This window comes from Argopecten irradians, chromosome 3 (genome assembly GCF_041381155.1).
Source record: "Argopecten irradians isolate NY chromosome 3, Ai_NY, whole genome shotgun sequence".
Classification (NCBI taxonomy): domain Eukaryota; kingdom Metazoa; phylum Mollusca; class Bivalvia; order Pectinida; family Pectinidae; genus Argopecten; species Argopecten irradians.
The window spans coordinates 39,739,415-39,760,925 of NC_091136.1; the positions used below are offsets into that span (position 1 = coordinate 39,739,415).

Here is a 21,511-nt window from a genome sequence, read left to right on the forward strand (position 1 = left end):
CATAATTAAATAAAGATAATGAAAAATATTTGCGTTAGATGTTTCAAAACATCAAGATTCTTCTATTTACTGTATTGGAGTTACAATTTTACGTCGCATTCTGGATAGAACACTACGTCGTGATCTTATGGCCATACAGCCATGGCCCGACGTTCGAATACTGTAACATTGGCATCAGTCCAAAGATGAACCCCAGATACGTCATCACGTCTCCATCCTGCTCCATCCTAAGGCATGACCCGGCACGTCCACTTCGGATACAACCGTATCGTACACGGACGGGCATGGCACGACTTTATCGGGTACTATGACGTCAGAGCCAGATTATGTAGATAGGGGTATCAAAGCCGTGACGGGTGATCAGGCGATACACAGGTCTGTGGCGGGTACTGGCAACACGAGTACTACGCATGCTCACGGACGCACAACACACGACAGGGAATTCACGTGTCAGAAAACACGTGCACAATTATACAAAGGCAGTTTGTCTGGTCGTTAAGGCTAAATAGAGTGCCATTTACTAACGATATCGATAACTAAACCATACGAATGTATAAGTTTATAAAAAGAAAGACGATAATTTGTGATATAATATTTAATGTATGTAGATAATGTTGTACTGTTACAAATTCGCGTACACATTTACTATATTTATAAATATTATATTTAATATTTCAATGTCAAAATGAAAAGCCTATAGCTTTATAATTAATCTTAATCATCAATCTAATCTGTACGCCTAAAATAATTAAAATCTGATCATCATGAAATTCCATACCTAGATTAACGTGAAAAATATATTCATCATGCAAAATACAATGTCGCCAGATTTACTCCTAAACAACGTTAATATGATGCTAACAGATAAATACATCTAACTGTAGCTTGCTCCGAAATAAATGTTTCAGAATTATTTCACTTAAGTATGTTTTGCCTTAGAATCTGTGATGATATTAGAATGAAGGTTGTAATATTGCTGTACAGACATTATTGTCATTTTTATATTACAAGTACAGAAGTGGTTCACTTGACAAGGTCAAGGTTATTTGTATCTGCTGAGATTATGAGATCACTGGGGGAAACATGACACATGGTGCATATTATGTCGATGTAATTTACCTTTTTGCTTTTTTTTTAAATTTCATTTTCAAATCATTTAAAGAAGTGTGTAAACCACGAATTAATCTCGCCAAAATTTACCATCACAAATAAGAAATTCTTTAAGGCGTCCAGTGATTCTTCATCATCTGTGTATTCGCGATGAGTCGGACTGCTGTTTCATGGACTAGAGCTGATGAACACAACACCTATATTAGAAGGAGATCACATCGCGGAATAAGTAGGACTGATTCGCAAAATGAAACCAGACTTGTTTCGTGTTTCTAATATTAAACCTTTAGATCTTGTCGCCACAATAACTTTATTAAAACTATATATAACCTAGATTTGTATGACGGATATCATCGACGATATAGACCGCTTCCTATTCCAGAGCTAATGGTTCTCTCGGTCTTGTACTTCTTCATGTGTCTCCCGACAAACCTACAATTATTTCATACTTTCCATCCTCTGTCGATTTAATTTGAATGCTAATTACGATTGTCTTGTTATGTCGATGTTTACTATTTTGCTACAGCAGCGTGTATCAGTGTCTCGAAGACCATCATTCATGAAATAAGCCGTTACATGACTTCTATAACGGTTAGCGCGCTCCCTCGGCTCCGCCTATTGTTTACTAGGATAATGATTTATATATGTCACTGTACCTATAGACAGAGCGATAAAACTCAGTTGTGGGTGTAAATTCAAATATAAACAGTACAAATAAGCGAATGAAAATGACAATACGATCAGTCAACAAAATTAAATAAACAAGAGAATTATGTTAAGGTGAGCTCCCGATAGCCCTATGTGATAACAAATTTTTGTTTTTATAGTGTTTAAATAAAGATTGTTTATATATGTCTATTAAACGGTATTTTATCAGAGTTCGCGCGTGAATCTAATTTATCATTAGAAGCATGTGTTTTGATTGCTACTGTAAATATGTATTTAGTGTGTAACCCCTCCCCCTCCCAAACTCAATGACACCAAGGCACGTATAGCTCGCGATCAGTATCATTTTATCACAAATAACAAATTTACCTAGGATTGTTACAAGCTAACCCCTCTTAGGGCGCGCGGTATATAGCTATTGACATCTCTATCTGTGTCCACACACCAATCAGGCAATATGTGTGTTCAGGTTTGCAAACACTAGACATGGGGAAATATTTGCTAGTTGCTATCAGGCTGTTCGCATTTGTATATAAACTGGTCCAAAGGCTGTGTGCGATACCAGTCAAATTGTCGTACAGGGGACAGAGGACGTTCGACCCAAGGATGTGTTGGAGTCAATCCCGCCTGGAACATCACACCGGAACTTCCTCATGCGCAGCCTCCGCATCATTGCAGAGTTCCGGGTCCTGTTAAGAAATGGTTTTGATTTGTATTACAGAGGACTCGCGACACTCACAATTTAGATAGAAATGTCAGAGAACGAACTTCCGTAATGGTACATGTACTTGAGCTCACCAATCCGGAAATTCGGATAGCTAATCCATTTTAGGAAGGGGATGTACTTAGCAATAGTAAAATTCCGGATTATCGATGGTCTACTCTATTCACTGTTGCCATCGTGAAGTTGAAAAAATGGAACATTATTTCACTAGAGAAGGATCAATGTATGCATGTATTATACATCTCAAATTGTAAACTGTACGGGTATGTGTGATTTAGTCCGGGTATAAGAGAGAACTACATGCATGATCGCATATATTTAAGTACATTTGGAGACGACCAAACCGGTTTTTAGTGACTACAAGACAGAAAGTAGAAACCACTATGGTTTGTATGTTGTGTGCGGTAAAGTGTATTACTTTGGGTGGTACTATAGTGTGGCTTGTATACATGATGGTTTGTTCTTGGTTAACAGAATAATTTGTACGCGGTATAAACGGTATGTGTTGTATGCAGTAACGGTATGTTTTGTACGCGGTAACGATATGGTTTTTACGTGGTACGGCATGTTTTGTACATGGGAACGGTATAGTTTGTACGTGGTAACGTAATGATGGTAACAGTATGATAACTGTATGTTTTGTACGCGGTAACGATATGGTTTTTACGTGGTACGGCATGTTTTGTACATGGGAACGGTATAGTTTGTACGTGGTAACGTAATGATGGTAACGGTATGATAACTGTATGTTTTGTATGCGGTAACGGTATGTTTTAGGTGGTACGGCATGTTTTGTACATTGGAACGGTATAGTTTGTACGTGGTAACGTAATGATGGTAACGGTATGATAACTGTATGTTTTGTATGCGGTAACGGTATGTTTTTACGTGGTATGGCATGTTTTGTACATTGGAACGGTATAGTTTGTACGTGGTAACGTAATGATGGTAACGGTATGATAACTGTATGTTTTGTATGCGGTAACGGTATGTTTTTACGTGGTATGGCATGTTTTGTACATTGGAACGGTATAGTTTGTACGTGGTAACGTAATGATGGTAACGGTATGATAACTGTATGTTTTGTACGCGGTAACGGTATGTTTTTACGTGGTACGGCATGTTTTATACATTGGAACGGTATAGTTTGTACGTGGTAACGATATGGTTTATACATGGTAACGGAATGGATAGTATGTTTTGTTTCGGTATGGTTTATACGTAGCAAGGATCTACGTCCTTGTATGTACATCACGTTATGGTTGTACATGGTAACGGATTAACGGTATAATTTGTGCAGTACGTTGTAACTGATTCCTGTGTTTCTCATCCGAATTCTGGTGTGACCATTTGTTTTTTGCTATACCGTCTTTGCATATTACAGAGTAAGCTCCCTTGCGGGTAGGTATCGATTTTTACGTCATTATTTTGTGAGCGCAATTCACGTCGTTTTCTCCGAAAAGTATGACGTTACGCTCGTAACCGCATGACATCACAATCAATACCTACCCACAAGGGCAGGTAACTCTGTAATATGCAAATACGGAATACTAGCAACCAATGTGATTTTGTGTAATACCCTCATAGTCAACTTTGACATTTACTTCCACTGTACATATTATGCTACCATTTCAAAGCAACTAAAAGTATTGTACTGAAATACTAATTTTGATAACAATTGTCCATAAACACATTGTAAATTCGTGTGTGAAGTTTTGATGTATACATTAATGCCTTTGTATATTACTTATCGATTATGTTTTTACCAATAAATTTCATTGTAAAGATCCTCTTACTTATGTCATAACACTCTGCTTTGACGTCAAAATCTGAAACTGCTGCTGTTTTGCCGCGGTCCGTGACATATCGACACCACGTGACCATCTGTAGCCTGGCACGGAAAGGCGGGAAAAGTGTTTTCCAGCCTCCTCAGTCGTCTGCCATTGTTTTCGTGAGTCTGTGATCCCTTGAGGAGAGTATCGAACAGCACTTACCCACGAGGCGGTCAATAACTTTCCTTTATTCCAGAGACACGCTCAATATCACCAGGGTAGCGAAGTACGTTACCCAATATAAAAAATACACCGTATTCTCTTTACTTTTTGGGAGAAATTGAAAAAAAAAACTTGAAATTAAATGTGACGCGATTACAGTGAGTACTCAATCGCTTATTGGTTACGCCGTCGGCCACGTCATGTGGCGAGGGAAATGAGTACTGAGAAGAAATCCAATTTTATGTCTTTGAATATTTACTCTGATGACACGGTCCGAGTCCCGGAGGTTGGTAATTGGTGGTAGGAATATAAACTACACTTAAAGGGCTTAACATGAAAAGGTTTTAAATCGGTATTGAAAATAACAGAAGAACAGGCATTCATTTTTGTAAGGAACCAAAGAAAAAAGCTGATTTCGCTAGACGGGTGTTGCCCGTCGCGTCACGTACACTGACGATCATTGAGATACAATTCCGTTACAAAAATTACGTTTAAATCACCAAATTAAAAAGAGTATTAAACTGGAGCGCTAAATCGTCGGCACATAAAGAAATGATATTTCCTTTAAGCATTGAGCCATAGTGTGAAAAACAAATTATAAATTAGACATATCACTATAGTCTTGTGCGAACGCCACAAGAGCCGAGAGAACAATACCTTATACAGTTGTGGAAATAAAAACCGGCCAAACATATTCTATTAGCACGGTGAGAAATGGAGAAATGGGCAATACCGGACGGTCACAATTCACTAAGCTCCATTCAGAGCTCTGCATTGGGGGCGGACCTCAAGATTTCTAGAGAGTTTGTACCATTGTCTGAGAAAAGGGTTCTCTTAAATAGCATCGTTTTAAATTTTGAATGATACAAAAACATATTTATAGCTCAAGCGCTGGTGACAGTCATTACATTTATATAGAGCATTGGGTTTCAAAGGAGGTTTGGGCCCGAGTCGGTTGTCTGTGAAAGAATCGTCAGAGCGGCCATGTTGGAGACGCGTACAGCAGGACACTTCTGAACACTGGCGTAGACGGATGGCCTTGACCTCCGGAAAAAGTTCTCGACTTCTCACCAGTTCCAAGAAAATATCTTATAGTATCAAAAACTTGAACAGTTTTATAATTATGTGTATTGTCGACAAATGATTGTTTGGTTATTTTCTAGATTGTATTGTTTGTGAAAATAAAACAATGGGTATTTGACGTTGGAATATGCACCAATACCGCATTATTTCAATCAGCTTGAAGAAAATAATTTTTTGTCATTATATAAAATGGTACTTCGAATAATTTCGCTCTGCAGTTGCATTGTATAGTAATGTATGTATAGTAAATTATAGTAAATTCTGCCGAAATGTCCGTGTTTTTGGACTATATACACGTTAAATAAAACTTAACAATATCTTTGTTAGCAATTGTTAGACAAACAATCCATACTTAGGACATCCACTCCAAGTTTGGTGTTTAAAACCATTGCTTTAAAGTTACATGATGAATTTGAAAATATTTTTCGAATGTAAAGAATGGTCAACGTATGTGATATTAAAATGAGCCAGTAGATTCATTTGTTGCTATTTATAATTAAACGATATCTTTCTGTGCAGATTATGCAGTCTAAAATCCGCGGCGGAAAAAAAAAAGAATTCGCCTCCTGAATTAAACAGCTCCAACTCGTTACAGGAAGGCATATTTTCGTTGTGAAGGAAGGCGACGTGCGTTATCGCAGAAAAATGTCATTGATAATAATAACAGAATTATCGAATGAATGTTTCCTTATTCTCTATATTACTCCATCTAATTTTAACAGCTCCTTTAGACAAAAGGTCATTGTTTTATACTCCCCTCTGTATGTAAGATATGCAATTCTCTACATACATTACGAAAATAAATTTGGATATCATGCTACGATCATATACAATGTACCAACAGTATGTTTTATAAGTAACTATATCTAAGTAAATACTGCATGTTTTGTATGTTATTGTATCTAGTTTTACATTTCTGGTAATGGTAATGAAGACTTATTTAGAAGTATGACAAAAATTAGCATTATAATATCAAAATTATAAATTATTTTATTATATTTACCAATGATTACTATATTCATATTGTTTTCCCTTTTGTAATATTGATATGAAGAAAAATTTCTAAAACTTTGTATAACAGTCAAATAATAGTCACAGTAATATCTGAACACTATCTAATTAATTGTTTAGATTTTTTCATTTCATTATAATATTTTGATGTACTCAAATAGAATATTTAGAAATTCCCTATAAGCTCAAATGATCATAGTTATAGGGAGCAGTCATCCAAATATCGTGACTGTCATCCGTTTTAATTTAACGACATCAGTTTGTTTACTAATCAAATTATCCAGGAAGCAGACAATTTAATGTTTGCGTGTTTACGACACGAGACCACAACAGTGTAATTCTGTAATGGTATAGGGTTTTAACTCCTTGATAGGGGCCGTTAAATTTATCTGAAAATCGTCACTAAATCCAGTGCAAGTTTACAGTGCATTGTTTTAGCGAGATTAATTTGAAGCATTAAAACTTAATTTATTCTGAGCAGATAAAGTCTGAAATGGTAATATGAGTAAAGTACATATTGTTTCGAATTGTTTGATATTTTTTATCACAAGAATTTGTTTTCTAAAAGACATTACAGTTGATTTATAAGAATTGATATATATATACTTTTTTCAATAAAAGAATAAAATTATTTCCACAAAATAGACATGAAAATTAAAAATGTATAAATGTATAAGTATCATTACTGTTATGAAAGTTAGCATTCTATCTAAGTATTTGAAACTTCTGTTAGTAGGAATACTGTTTCAATTTCAGATTCAAACCGGCTACATCGTCCCAAATTTCGACCTTCTCACCAAATTTATTATTTATATTTCGTACTTGATAGACCTATATATATTTATTTCGACAACCAGTATTTATTAACAATGTGAAATTAATAACCCATTACTAAATGCCACAATTAACTTATTAACTCACGGCTCAGCGCTCATTTTTGTGAAGCATGTGAAAGTGTGTTTTTATACAATAATTGATCATTATTATTTTCTCTTTAGCTTAATATTTCGATCTGTTAATCATTCTATACATAACATGTATTTTACAAAGTTTTTGTTTGAACAGATATATAATTTCACGACTGTAAATATCGACAAATCAATGCTTTAGTACTAGAGTTGACAGTGACACCATAAAGCAGATCTATAAACAAGCGGTTATTACAAAAATAAGTATTTATCCCCTGAAAATCTCTAAACAAACTCTTATATGTTTTGCCTTATTGTTGATATTTTTTCTGATTCCTTAAACAAATAAATACTCTTTTGAATTTTTAGATGTAGAGATAATACCTGCGGATTTCTTACAACACCTGTGAATATTTTACCTGAAAGTCATCACTCGCTCAAACCGCACTGTTTTCATAGCGCCAACCAGATAAAAATTGATCCTTATTCATACAAATTAATTCCTAAATTGCCATAAGAAATTTATTTAAAGATTCTCTTTGATAATTGTTATATTTCTTTACATTTTAACATCCTTTTGTATACGTTATATTGTATTCTTTTCTAATCAATTCAAGTAGAAAATCACAGCCCAGATAAAATAAACATTTTAGATAGATCCACACAACACACGAATCTGAACAGATAAATCCCTACTAAGCGAATGATCGCTAAAAATGCAGTGACAAAATATTTGTTTATGTAGGAAAGAGTCCCACCTTTCGCTTTTACAAGCTGGCAACTTGACGAGAGTTTCACTCGTAAATGTGAAAATTCGTCAGTCACCGCGCTTAAGCAATCGACCTTAGTGTAACAGTATTTTCAAGTTTGAGAATATATATTAGCTAAAAATGAGCGAGTTTACCGGCAGCCTGAGTTGAAGGTTTGGTGAGTTAGGGCAAAACTGTCAGTTTAAACATTTATCAAATCGTATCTCGTACAATCTGGGATATATAGTCCACCCGCTTTGAATGCGTAGCAACAGTGACCCGCTCTACCCGGATTAGGTTGGCCTATCTAGAACCATATACCGCCCGAAATTCGCCGAACGGTCATCATCATACCTACACACCTAAAAGGACTTAGCCCCATTTTATAGAAAATAAAAAAATGTTCAAAAGGCGTCTGTAATATTATTAAACATAAATGTCTTATCGGTAACTCATAAATATAAATAAAAGACAGATTTTATCTTGAAAATAGTATAATTCTGACGAACCATTTCTACAACAGCAAAAATAATAACTCTTAAATATATATAATAATATATAAATCTGAATGATAAAGAGTTCACATTCTAGTAGAAAGCGGTCGTACTCGCCAGTCATTTCGACCGATCACAATTAATAGAGAAAGAATAGAGTATCTTCTAGAAATCCATTTACACAAATAGCGTCAACTCTTAGTGTTTTTGTCCAGACCAAATAAATTAAACCATACCTCCCAAGGAAATATATGTCGTAAGTCACCTTCCGAGTCGTTCCCGGACAATAGTTCGCACACATCCAGTCATATTACAAACACCGCGCTGCAACACATATATTTATCACTTATCATACACATATACACGTCATTTGGAATTCAAATGCAAATCATATTCTTCAAAATTCATCTGTGAACAATAAAACAATAAAATCTTTGGTACGTAGCATTTGTTCCTGCCTTCATAATTATAGAAGTCTGTTTATATGTCTATAGTCATAACGCTGCCGTTGAGTGGGGTGCATACGTCTTGTAATATCCGTCAGGGGCGGGCTGCATGGGCCCGACCCCCATAGTGTCCTTGCCTCCCATCACCGGGAGTCCCATGGGGTTGTACCCATAACCACCCTGCATTTCATACATTTTAAGGTCCATTTTGCTATCTGTGATTAAACTGTTTATGGAGAACGGGTGGTTGAATGAGTGGGTGGGATTGTGGTGAGGATGGTATCCTTGATGAATAGGGTCATGCTGCATATGTCGCATCGAGTGTGGCGGCATCTCGTGCCCCAGGGACACGGGCGGGGCTGGAGGGGGCTGCTGGGCCTGCTGCTGATGCTGAGGCGGAGGGGGTGGAGGAGGGGTGTGCTCGATCGGCTGTAGAGGTTCCCTCTTCGTCTCCGTTAGAGTAACAGGCACATTTCCTGGTGGAGTTTGAGGAGGCGGAGGAGGCGAACAAGGATCACCCCTAGGGGACATGGAACCCTCACTTCCGTCCACGGAATTTCCATGACGGGAAGCTTGACGAATCATTTCCTTTTTCACACACTTGAAACGTTTTTGTCTCCGGAGATAACAACCGTTTTCGAACATATTTCCAGAGTCTGGGTGTAAAGTCCAGTAACTTCCTTTGCCGGGTCTATCGGGGGTCCGTGGAACTTTCACAAAACAGTCGTTGAATGATAGACTGTGACGGATAGAGTTTTGCCAACGTTGTTGATTCTGGCGATAGAACGGGAACAAGTCCATGATGAATTGATAAATTTCACTCAAAGTGTTCATTTTGTTTGGCGACTGTTGAATAGCCATGGTGATGAGCGAGATGTAGGAGTATGGCGGTTTGGCATGAGTATAACTTCGTCGGTACGTCTTGTCCCTGGCTCGATTGATGGCCTGGGCCCTGTTAAAAGTATCCATCCTCATTGGGGACATTGCTCCACTCATCCCGTTCATGGGCATTTGTCCCATGCTGGACATCCCGGACATGCCATTCATAGAGTTCATGGAGTTCATTCCCGCGTGCATACTCCCGTGCATGCCCATGGGTGCGCCCATTCCCATGCTTGTCATCCCGGGGGGTGTCATGGTGCCCATACCTCCCATGGCTGGCGGGGAGTAACTAACGTTACTCATGCCCATGGTGGTCATTGTACCCATGTTACCGATGCTGTTCATGCTGGGTAAAGATGTCGGATAGTTGCTGCCGCTGACCGCATCATACGGAGATTTAGTGGTCAACATTGTCAGATAGTCGCCAGATTGCGGACACTCAGGTCCGAGAGGCTGTTTCTCGTACATTTGAATACACTGGTAAGTTAAACACACAAAGTACTGTGTAGTCTATAGTACAGCACTCGACAACGAACGCCAAACGATATCAGCAAACTTGCTTGACCCCGGGTAAATATACAATGTACCTGGACCAACAAATTGTAAGGTTCCACCCCCTTATGTAAATTTACGACGAGTGCCAGTGATAGCGGCTGTGACAGTTCTAAGCTCCGCCTACTTATATTGAACTACGACACCAGTGGTAGCGGTCGTTACGGTTGTAAGCCCCGCCCATTTATTGAACTAACCGGGACGTTTTTTGACGTCGCTCGATCAGGCTGGCTGTCTGTCAATGGTTGGATTTAGCCCTCCTTCTGTAGTGTTGTCCCGGGTAAATAACAGTACGGTATACAGTACACAAAATCACCAAATATCTACATCAACTGAATGTCACTAATAATGATTAATTTACAATGATTGTTAGATAAACTTTCCTAGTCAGTCAGATTTACTCGGCTCACTGTCGGCCTATCGTTTGCAGGACACTTAAAGAAACATTTCCTCATGTTAACACCAATGTTATGTCCGAATTCGCCAAATAAACGTAATTGAGTTAAACTAAAAGATTTTTATAACATCATGTTGACAAAAATCAAAGCGAAGCATCACAAACACTAATACAGTCAACAGTCAAGCTACATTTTTCAGGAATGAAACCAATTGTAATTTGTTCGGACCATTCCATTAGAATGAACACAGCAACAGCAGTCTTCGGTTTTGAGGAAAAACATATTTTCGGAAGGGCAAAATTCCATAAAATTCCATCGACGATTATTTTGATTAATTTGCTATGTTTACCTTACGTAAGTTAGTATGAAGCATACGTTCAGTATTGTTTGGTAGTGTTACTAATTTATTTCTTTACCTGCAAACAAAGATTTATGCTTCAAAGAATAAAATTTTAGTATGTTTTAACTATTAAATAGTTTTTTTTGTATTGTTCATGTCGTTAACTATGCCAAGAGCATTCAGTTTTTCAGTACTGTTTATTTGCTAAACCTTATTGTCATGAACACACAAAAAAATGCAAAATTGCAACAGCCTTTTGTTATCTTGATCAAAATTGGTTTATTATTTTTTTTATTTTTACATTTTAATTGTATTGTAATTAGCAAAGTTAATTACGATTTAGCGCTAAAATGAATCATATTGAAAATGCTTAATTTTTGGATAAATTAAGTGACACTATATTCTCACATATTTTTATACGTATAAAATAAATCCACATATAAAATACGTATAACCTATTTCGATTAAGATCGTTTAAATTGTTCCAACGTAAAAGTCCCACTTTATCCCCGCAGCCGAGGGGCACGAGGCCCGGTACACCACACTTAAAGGGATACATACAACACAAATCGTCCTAATATTGATCACTATTATATTTAGTTGCTTGTTCCATTGTCCGGTTTGGGTGAAAACGTTCATTGATTGTCAGACCACGGTGTTAAAAGAGATATTGAATGTTTCGCCGTAAAGGTTTAAATGTGGTACCGTATTTTACGGAGCAGTTCGAGCTCGGTTCTTAACTCGCAGCGCACCTGTCGTCATCAAAAACTTTGATATCACAATATCATGACTGTTCATCGGCTGTATTCTAACGGTACAAAGTTATCAAATATCTGCATATTTTATTGGAATTTTGTCCTATTCACAATAGAAGCAATTGAAAGGGAAATAGAGAAAGCATATTGAAAATCTTTTATTTCGTTTATTTATATTTTCATTTAATTATTGTTTTGCCAATTATGTATTTAAAATTATTGGAAAAAAACGATCACATGACAATGGCCTATTATAACAATTCTCCTTTCATCATATTTCATATTTCCATTTATTTCTTCAACAATTAATTCTTATTTTGTTCTTTTTAAAGTGGAAATGCTTGTGTGTAGTTTGTGTAAAATGTTCTACGAAAGTTATTAGTATATATGCTTATGATTCTGACCAAGTTAAGAAAGGAAGATATCTAAATCAATAAAAGAGGGTTGCTATTATAATTAAATGGGAAATCATCAATCAGTTTAAGGCGTCAAACTATTAATAAAACGGAACGAGTTTAATCAAAATTTATCATCGAAATTATCTAGGAGAAAAACCCGGCAGAAAGTTATGTTTTCGATTTATAATAAATTAGAAAGTCTGATTGATGATGGTTTGTGAGTTTGAATGAACCGGAAGGTTAGCGGGTCACGGTGATGTTATTAGGGAGGGAGCCGACAGAGATGTATTCCGGATAAATACATCCGTCTCCGGGCAGCCGATTATATCTCAGGTGTTCCTCACCTCGCGCACGTGGGGCCATTAGCAAAAGATGTCATCTAATCGAGGTGCAGAGCTCCCCTTATCTTGTCCCCTTCTCGTCCAGACAGACATTATATAAAAGGGATTTTCATCCCATTGTGTTCGACAGTTCATTTCTAAGTAAATTGTAATCGGGCTCCTCGATGTCACTATAACACGTAGATTTTATGCAATTTCCGGAACTGTAGAAGGCCCGGGGTGGTAACGGAGTATCCCCCCTACCCACGGGCTTAGGTATTACTGTACGTGTTAATGTTGGTAAAGCTCGGGCACACTTACCATGAGCACAAAGATCGTGCATGTCAAATCTTCCGAAACATTGCAATAAGCTGCATGAATTTTATGCAATTTCCGGAAATTGCATAAAATGTACGTCTTTGTATGTCTTTCAATGTTCCTGTAACATGCACTTCAAAACAAGGTACCTTAGGTCTTACAAAATTTTGCGTTATCAACATTACATGTCCTACACAATTAAATGTCCGCAGTTGGCTTACAAAATTAGTGTGCGAACTTATTATATTCTTCTATAATATCGGCGCTTACAACAATGTAAACGGCATATGCTACAAATCTTCCAAAAATAAGGTGCGCTGCAGATAATGCAAAAATCGGCGTACAAAATTTGAAGCTTTCGTGTTTTCCCAAATAACTTACTAATTAAATAATTTGGAGGAGGTGATGCTAATTCTGGTAACAGACAATGTTTATGGTTGAGTGGGGACGGGGCTTAGTGAGTGAGAGGGACCATTACAACTCTATAGATCTGTTTATTGCTTTATCGCGGGGCAACAAAGGTTTGACACCTGTCCTAAAAGGTGCTTATATACCCACTACGTAACAGGGATCTGTCACTGACTGACAGCCAAGTGAAGTACCCCTCCCGACACTAATACAACCCGCGCCAAGGCGGGAGGGGGCACTAGTACTTCTGATTGATTACATACATGTAAACATTCCTCTACTGTATTCATTTGCACCTGCCGAGTGAAATTGATTGTAGTATAAACATGTAATTAATATTTTCAATAATTAGAGAACAAATATTTTCCTAAAAACGATCTTCAGTTGGTGTTAGAAACGTAACAGCTGGACATAGAAGATATCCATGCAACCCTAGAGACAGGGGTCGTTGGTAATCATGATTTTACATTGAAAAACATTTATAAATAAGATACAGACGAAAACACTAGCTTTACATTTACAATAAATTAAAAATAACCTCGTGGAGGCCAGAGAGAGAGGGATGGAGGGAGGGAAAGAGAGGGAGAGAGAGAGAGAGAGAGAGAGAGAGTAATACATATGCTTATTTTAATGTTATACTTAAAATATAAATGTTTGATTCTATGATGATTTTTATTTTGTCGGTAATGGCTTGTATAACGCCGACGATAACGACAACAATGATGATATTTAAAGCGATGAGTTGTTATGTATTTCGGACACTTCCTCTGGGGATTTTGAAAGACTAAATACAGAAATAGAAAGGGACAAAAGAAAAATATTAAGGTCTTATTTCCGGCCTAGCATCAGTATAATTATGACGTTTAGTACATTTGTCAAAGTCAGCATCAGTACCGTTTCATGTTGTTGCCCTACTCGACATAAGTACCATTTTATCATAAAGCTCCCTGTGGCTCGAGACAATCACCCTTTCGCTTGATAATTAAAGATGTACTTTATCATCGGACGTTTTTTGTTTTTCTGATTACATTACTGCTCGTCGTTTTAAAAATGACATTTTACCTGTACGTAATCCCGATTGCCTCCGCTAATAGCAATCGATTTCATGTCATTATTTCCTCTCAGCAATTAAATTTAAAGGCTTCAACTTGGGAAATTAAAGCACAGGTGTAACTTAGATGAATGAGATCAAAGCGCGCGACGGCCGTAACAAGTTAAAAAGAATGGCGGCCAGGCCGGTCTCAGGTGAGTTTGACAGAATGATAAAAATATAGATTATATATTGAATCGAGCGATAACACCAATGAGGTATGAGGAAAAATAAACATTCTCACATTCATAATGGTTGTCGTGCATACCCGCGCGCGCGAGCCGGCCCGGGGGACAGGCCTTATCGGACGTTTGTCTGTTACCCGGTTATATACAAATGTAATTAAATGTTATTCCTAGATTTACTAATTGAGAGATGCTAGTGATACTGGCGTCCATCATCGGGACGATTAAAAAGCCAGGTAGTCTACACAGGTGTGATCAGTATCCTCGCTAAATCATCACCTCGCCTATAGTCTAATCAACCCACACTCCGTTATGCGATTTATTATCGACTACATTCTGTTTTATATGCGTTAATTCATCATCACCAATCAACACTCATTTTTAATTTTTACTGATTGGATTTATGTCCAATTTTGTGCGACCAGGCCCCGATAATTTAAACATGCATTTCCTACAGGCATTAATTAATGTTGCAGGCAATGTTAGAAATCCAATACCTACTCACATTTTTTTCGACAATATAATTTATTTCATCAGTTTCTCTAACCCTGAAATAGTGACTGCACAATTGAAATACTGGAAATGAATGCCGTAAAACATTATCCCATTGAATGTAAGGGATTCGCGCACGGTCTAAGACAAGGGTTCCCTTTACATCCATTTTTATCAATTGAAATATTCTACAATTGTTTGCTATGTTTGGCAGCTGTTATTAAAACGCGATTCATTGAAGTGGAAAACTAAATTAAAACCTTGAGAAAAAACTGCGTGTAAACTGGTCGTACATTTTCGAGAAAATAGTTTATCCTAGATTTGTTATATTTCTCCATCAAACTTTCCAGTCATATAGTGCATCTGTCATTCTCTCAGTTGCTGTAATCGCCTACTCGGAGCTACCGCCATAATCCAAGATTGATAAAGAAGAGAGCTGGTAAATATTTAATATTTGTTTATGGTATTAGCACGTGTAGTCCGCCATATTAAAGAAGTTGTCCCGTTATAATGAGAATTGATCTTGTATAAAGAATAAGCATGTTTGGTGAGCATATAAACTTGTCGAGTGCTCGAACACCTCCTGTTTGGCGAGTCATCATTGTGTTTATTAAAACATTCTCTCTTATCATAAACATGTTCCATATCATGACGAGAATCTGAAATACCAGACGACCTATATAATATTCACAAATCAACAATTATGTTTTGCAGAATTGGTGTGACGTCGATGATCTAGTGTTATTAAAGTGCATTGTTTTAATTACTATTTTTTATCTTAATTTTCACAAAAAAAAAAAAAAATAAAATGAAATAAAATAAATTCTTTTTATGATGGACTGTACGAAAGCCAAAAAAATGCAATTTTCTGTGTGTCATTTCCATCGAATTTAATTACATTACTGAATATGCCGCATGCCACTTTCTGTTGAAACACAAACGGCACAAATACGTATACACGCAGATTAAAGTATCTACGTTAACATTAACTATATATGTTACAGTTTATACAGCAATGGAAAACATTAAAAACATTTTTACATTATTTGATACCGTATACACCGGATCTTCTTTTCCGCTGTTGACGCCATGTAATTGGTGCGTTCGATTCGGTATGAAGGCTGTTGGTAAACTGTCCGTGTTTTGTTTGTAAGCCCTCCCCCTCAATAAACATTGATTCTTATCGCTCCAGAATGAGCGATGATCGGGGTTCACAATGGCATGCATTTAATGCTTTGTTAAATCGACATTTTTTTCTGCAGTAATTAAATATTCTATTTCACCCTATCGTTAAAAACGAACTCATCTACACTATTCATTGATGGACATTAAAACTGCTGGTTCTAGTACTGTCAGCTTTATGTTTAATTATAATTTCCATCGGATACAAAATTCTTATCTTAAAAGTAAAATTTTAAAGAAAAAGTGATCATATTGTATTAGATATGCATTCATTTTCCCAAATGATATACCTTGTGTTTTTAAGAATGCGTTTTTAGATCTGATTTATGAATGAAAACTATTGTTTTCTGTTTTGCCTAACATACAGGACAATAAGTTAGTCGCGCAAGTTTGTTCCGATAGCATCTCCCGACCCGGGACAGAGCTATGCATTACTTCAGCTCATTCAATCGTCCATGGAAATCTGACTCGGACTCGGATAAATCCCATTGTTGGTGCCTTTTTTCCAATATGGCGTCGGACAGGTGAAATTGAACAGGTATCGGAGATGTGACGTTAATCAGCCACCTAAATCAGCAGCCGTATCTCGTGAAATCACGGACGCGAGAGATGGACACGAACTGTCATGGTGATAATCTCACATCATACTTAATTTACATAAGTTCTAGGAAATGTAAATCACGTTTCTACCCCCACTGGGATCAGACTTCCCAACACTTTCAATTCAGTCCCATCGCCAATATACAACGAGGGACTTCTAATATTGAATATCTAATAACTCGTTGTCGGATAAACCATTTTTATTGGAATTGTACTTGCGATACCTGTCGATTAATTATAAAAATGTTATTGTATCAGAATGTGAATGACCTCTGTTTGAGGAATTACGCAAAGTGGCAAAACCAGTAAGCCGTGTCGGATTTATCCAGAATATTCGTACTTCATTTAGATTTGAACTGATTCGTTTTCTGTTTTCATTCGTTTGTTCGTATTCGTTCATTCATTCAAGCATTCGTTCGTTCTTGCATGCGTTCTTTCGTGAGTTCGTTTATTTACTCATGTATATTTGAATAAAATCATAAACAAAAGAAAGAACAGCAATGGCATTCCAGAACGGTTTCATATTCTAAAGCCATCAGCATAAGATATTCGAATTTAGCAACAAGTAACTGAAAATGCAACGATTCCTTCATTTGATTTCCGTGTTTGTTGAGTTTTAATTAAGCTGCACGTGTGCCGATTAAACTTCTTTTATAAAGCTTTTAGCACCCTAATCATGGGTGACCGTTCGTCACGATAGAACAATACAGTGAATGACCACACTGGTCAAGATATGCATTCTCCGAAACGCTTTATCATAGTGTTTTGTCATCAAAGCGCCGACATCGAGTGGTAGGTTTTGTTGCCGAGCACCGGTGCACGTCGACTAGAAAACCATCGCCATGGAGATTGTAAATCTGGATAAGGCACGAGACTATGTGTTCATCAGAGTCATGGTATTCGTAACATACCTGTCTAATACCTGGTGAAAGGCCACAGGTGAGCAAGACACAAATCACACCTGTTAGTTACACATTAAAACCCCACCGACATGGGTGGCGAATGTCGGTTAATTCAAAATTTGCCTGATTAATCAACAAATGACGTCATCGTAATACACAGCTAAACGCGCTGTCATGTTTGAACCCGATATGTCGATGACTATATTTGGTAAAGCAACGAAACCGATTTGGATTTCGTTTTCAGTTGATCAATGGTCTTGATCGTTTTCAGCCCTAAACTGGTCCTCAGAAAATTTGTTTATTTTCTGGTGTATATTGACAGTGTCAGTTAAATAAACATATCGTTATTTGAGCATCTGTTTATAGTAATGATCCCGAAATAAAACCCGTAATACTCATTGTGCTTATTTTTTTTGAAAGTAAAATTTTTAATGATGTATTGAAATATTAAGTTGACAAATATATCTAAGCGATATCTGTTATGTACCCGAGCGAAAAGCAATTATTTTGCATTGTGTTGTAGAAATTGGTAGAAAGAGGTTCACTCATTATTGGTAATGGCTATACGGCAGGTTTTAGCGATGTTGGTCCGGAATCATTAAACCGGCGATTGTTTTCCATACACAGAATTAGTTTGGCCGAGTCCCCGGCGACTAGCATTGTCGGATATTAGATCACACTTTGATAGTGAAAGGTCCCGACAGGCCACGTGTTTTTACAGGTGTTTTAAATCTCGGGAAAGCGATTGGCAATTGTGATTTGGTGCAATACTGTTAATTTCGGCATTGACAGATCTTGCTCAGACAACGACGAACCATTACGTTGTGTTTTTAGTGCCATAAAGCACACCAAACGACAACGTCACCAAACATTGCCTATAATGTGTTCACGTAATGAAAACAAGCGAAACAAGCATTTTATCGTTATTTTAACGATTAAGAGCCCGTTCCAGCAGATAAGATAAATACATAAGTTATTTAATTACGTATGTTTTCGCAATGTATTTACAAAGTAAACAGCTCTTCCTAAAGGCGGTAGAGTGTAAGTGGTAGAATGCGATTGTTGGTATAATAATTATCATTACAATAGCACATCAAAACACACACGTGGAATACCACTGTCGCTCTCCATACCTTCACACGACACCAAGTACCAATCCAGCACCAAATTCTTTAGAGTCTAAAGGACACGAAAAGGTATTATGAAACATATTTAAAATAATAAGCGCATGTCCAGTAATTGTTAAGGATTTTAAAAATAACAAAAATAATGCAATAACAATATAATAAAATATAATAATTGTCTATTATTAATTGAAAGCCATATGTGACTAAAATTCAATCTTTCATACGGTTCAATAAAATTGCCAACAGTAACAACTGCAGTACCACTAGCGCATATATCTGGAAAAAAGGTTACTGAATATTTGAACAACTAAAAAAAGTTCACAAATTCAAATTACCACGCGCGCAAGATCTCGAAAACTGCTCAGACGTTATGCATACATTCCGATGTTTCAACTGTTTCCATTTGAATAAATACTAACAGTGACAATGAATGGAGTAAAACATGTCAAATTGTAGACTACTCATTAAGTAATTTAGGCGAATACAAAGGCCGGGTGGCAAGATACTTTTTACGGGTCTTGTTTTTTGTCAAACGACTTCACGCTTTTGAAAACAATTATAAATAGTCAAATACATTTTCAATATACTGAAATAACAAAACCTTCAGATAGCAAATATAACGAGTATACTTACATGACTTGTACATTTTGTCACACAGCCTTTGTCATTCAAGAGTAATATTTGAGATGGTAGACTTTTTGACGTTCTGGTCATTTTGTATTTATGAAACCTTGACATGACAGTTTTTTTTTAATGTCTAGTATACTATTTTGATAATTTGAAGACAATGAAACCTTGTGGCTTTTTTCCCACTTTTTATGCGATTCTGATCGTGCCATTAAAATATGTAAGCCGTTTTAATGATAAGTTTTCTCGCAATAATTTGTTTCACATTTACAAATATCAATATGTTTTGGTGTCAGCTTATATTTATGTCATATTGTACTTATAATGTGATGTTGAGTGAAAACCAGTTCATGTCGTATCCAAGGTGTAGAAGGCGAATATTATTCAATTCCGTCTATTAATAGCGTTGTTTCAAGCGACTAATCAGCTAATGTGTTGTCTATTATTAGTCATAAACTAACATTTTCATTATGTTTTGGAAAATTCGTGAGAATGAGGCCAAACGCGGGATAATCATCCTAATTCTTTATTGGGGCTATGTTGGTTTTGCGCCATAGATATTAGCAAAATATGTACATAAAGTGGAATTATTAATATTCTAGAATATAACCAGTTTCACTGTTAAAGAAATTAACAAAGAATGCTTCCTGATTTTAAATGCAATCCACGCAAACAAACAAAAATAGTCTAACTCGAGTGGTTTACATCCTGATCTATGCAAACAAACCAAAATAATCTAACCCGAGTGGTTTCCATCCGGAATAAAGTCATAATAAGGTCATGGTGCAACAATTCAAAATTGAAAATGCGGAATGTATAATATGTTAATATAAAGCAAATTTGATGATGGTTTCTTTGAAATGAGAGCAAAAGATAAATTAGATTTTACCGTGCATCACTTTTGTCTTTGTCAGACTCGTTAATGTCAAGAAGATTTAATAAGGATTTTCTTTTGCATATTTTAAAGGAGGGGTATGCGATAAATATTTTACAGTGCTTATGTAAAACTTGCAGCAATAAAAGCTAGTGAAGTTTCTGGTGTTTTCTGCATTTGTGGATAACAATTCATTCACCATGATGCCTCACTAACACGATTGATGAATGCATTATTAATTCCTTTATTTGTTAATGTCATTTATACACAGGGTCCCTAGGGTCAAACACCTTATTTTAAGTACAGTTTTTGTACTTAGGTTATATAAATTTTGTTTTTTAGTTATTGATGGAAATCGGAAGTCAATTTGTATTTTTTTGTCCATGAAATAACGCAAATAGTTTGTTGTGTGATACAAAACGTCATCAGTGCTTATATTAATTACTATAAACCAACTATCTTTCGCGGCTATTAAATTTTGCGATTTCAGAACAAGTTCGCGAAGATTAACTTTCGCGGATTTTAAAACTGAATAAAAATTGATAAGAATTGAAAGTGCCGTACACATAATAGATAAACTTTCGCGAATTTCGGGATTCTAGTAAATTCGCGAAATAAATCGCACGCGAGAGAGAGTTAGTTTGCAGAACATCTTTTATTCAATGTGATAATGTTTTGTGTTAGATATCTCTCACTTATTGTACATCTGAAATGGTAGTTGAAAAGTATGGTATGTATTTTTATCTAAGAATAGTTTCGAGTTGTGTGTAAAATTGTAAGGATTTATTAATGTAAATTGTCCAAATATCCTTTTGAAAGTATATAAATAATGGATACTAAAGGTTAACATCTATCTTAGTCTTGTCAATGATGTTG

General features: G+C 36.3%; 2 protein-coding genes across 2 annotated transcripts in view; both read right to left on the reverse strand.

Moving 5' to 3' along the window:
• LOC138318556 (phosphofurin acidic cluster sorting protein 2-like) overlaps positions 1 to 21,511 on the reverse strand; it is a 375,127-nt gene that overhangs the window by 234,501 nt on the left and 119,115 nt on the right. The window lies entirely within an intron of this gene.
• On the reverse strand, positions 8,722 to 10,620 carry LOC138318555 (silk gland factor 1-like). Its single transcript, XM_069261012.1, has one exon. It carries the CDS (start codon positions 10,533 to 10,535, stop codon positions 9,234 to 9,236), a length of 1,302 nt encoding a protein of 433 aa, XP_069117113.1. The 5' UTR covers positions 10,536 to 10,620; the 3' UTR covers positions 8,722 to 9,233.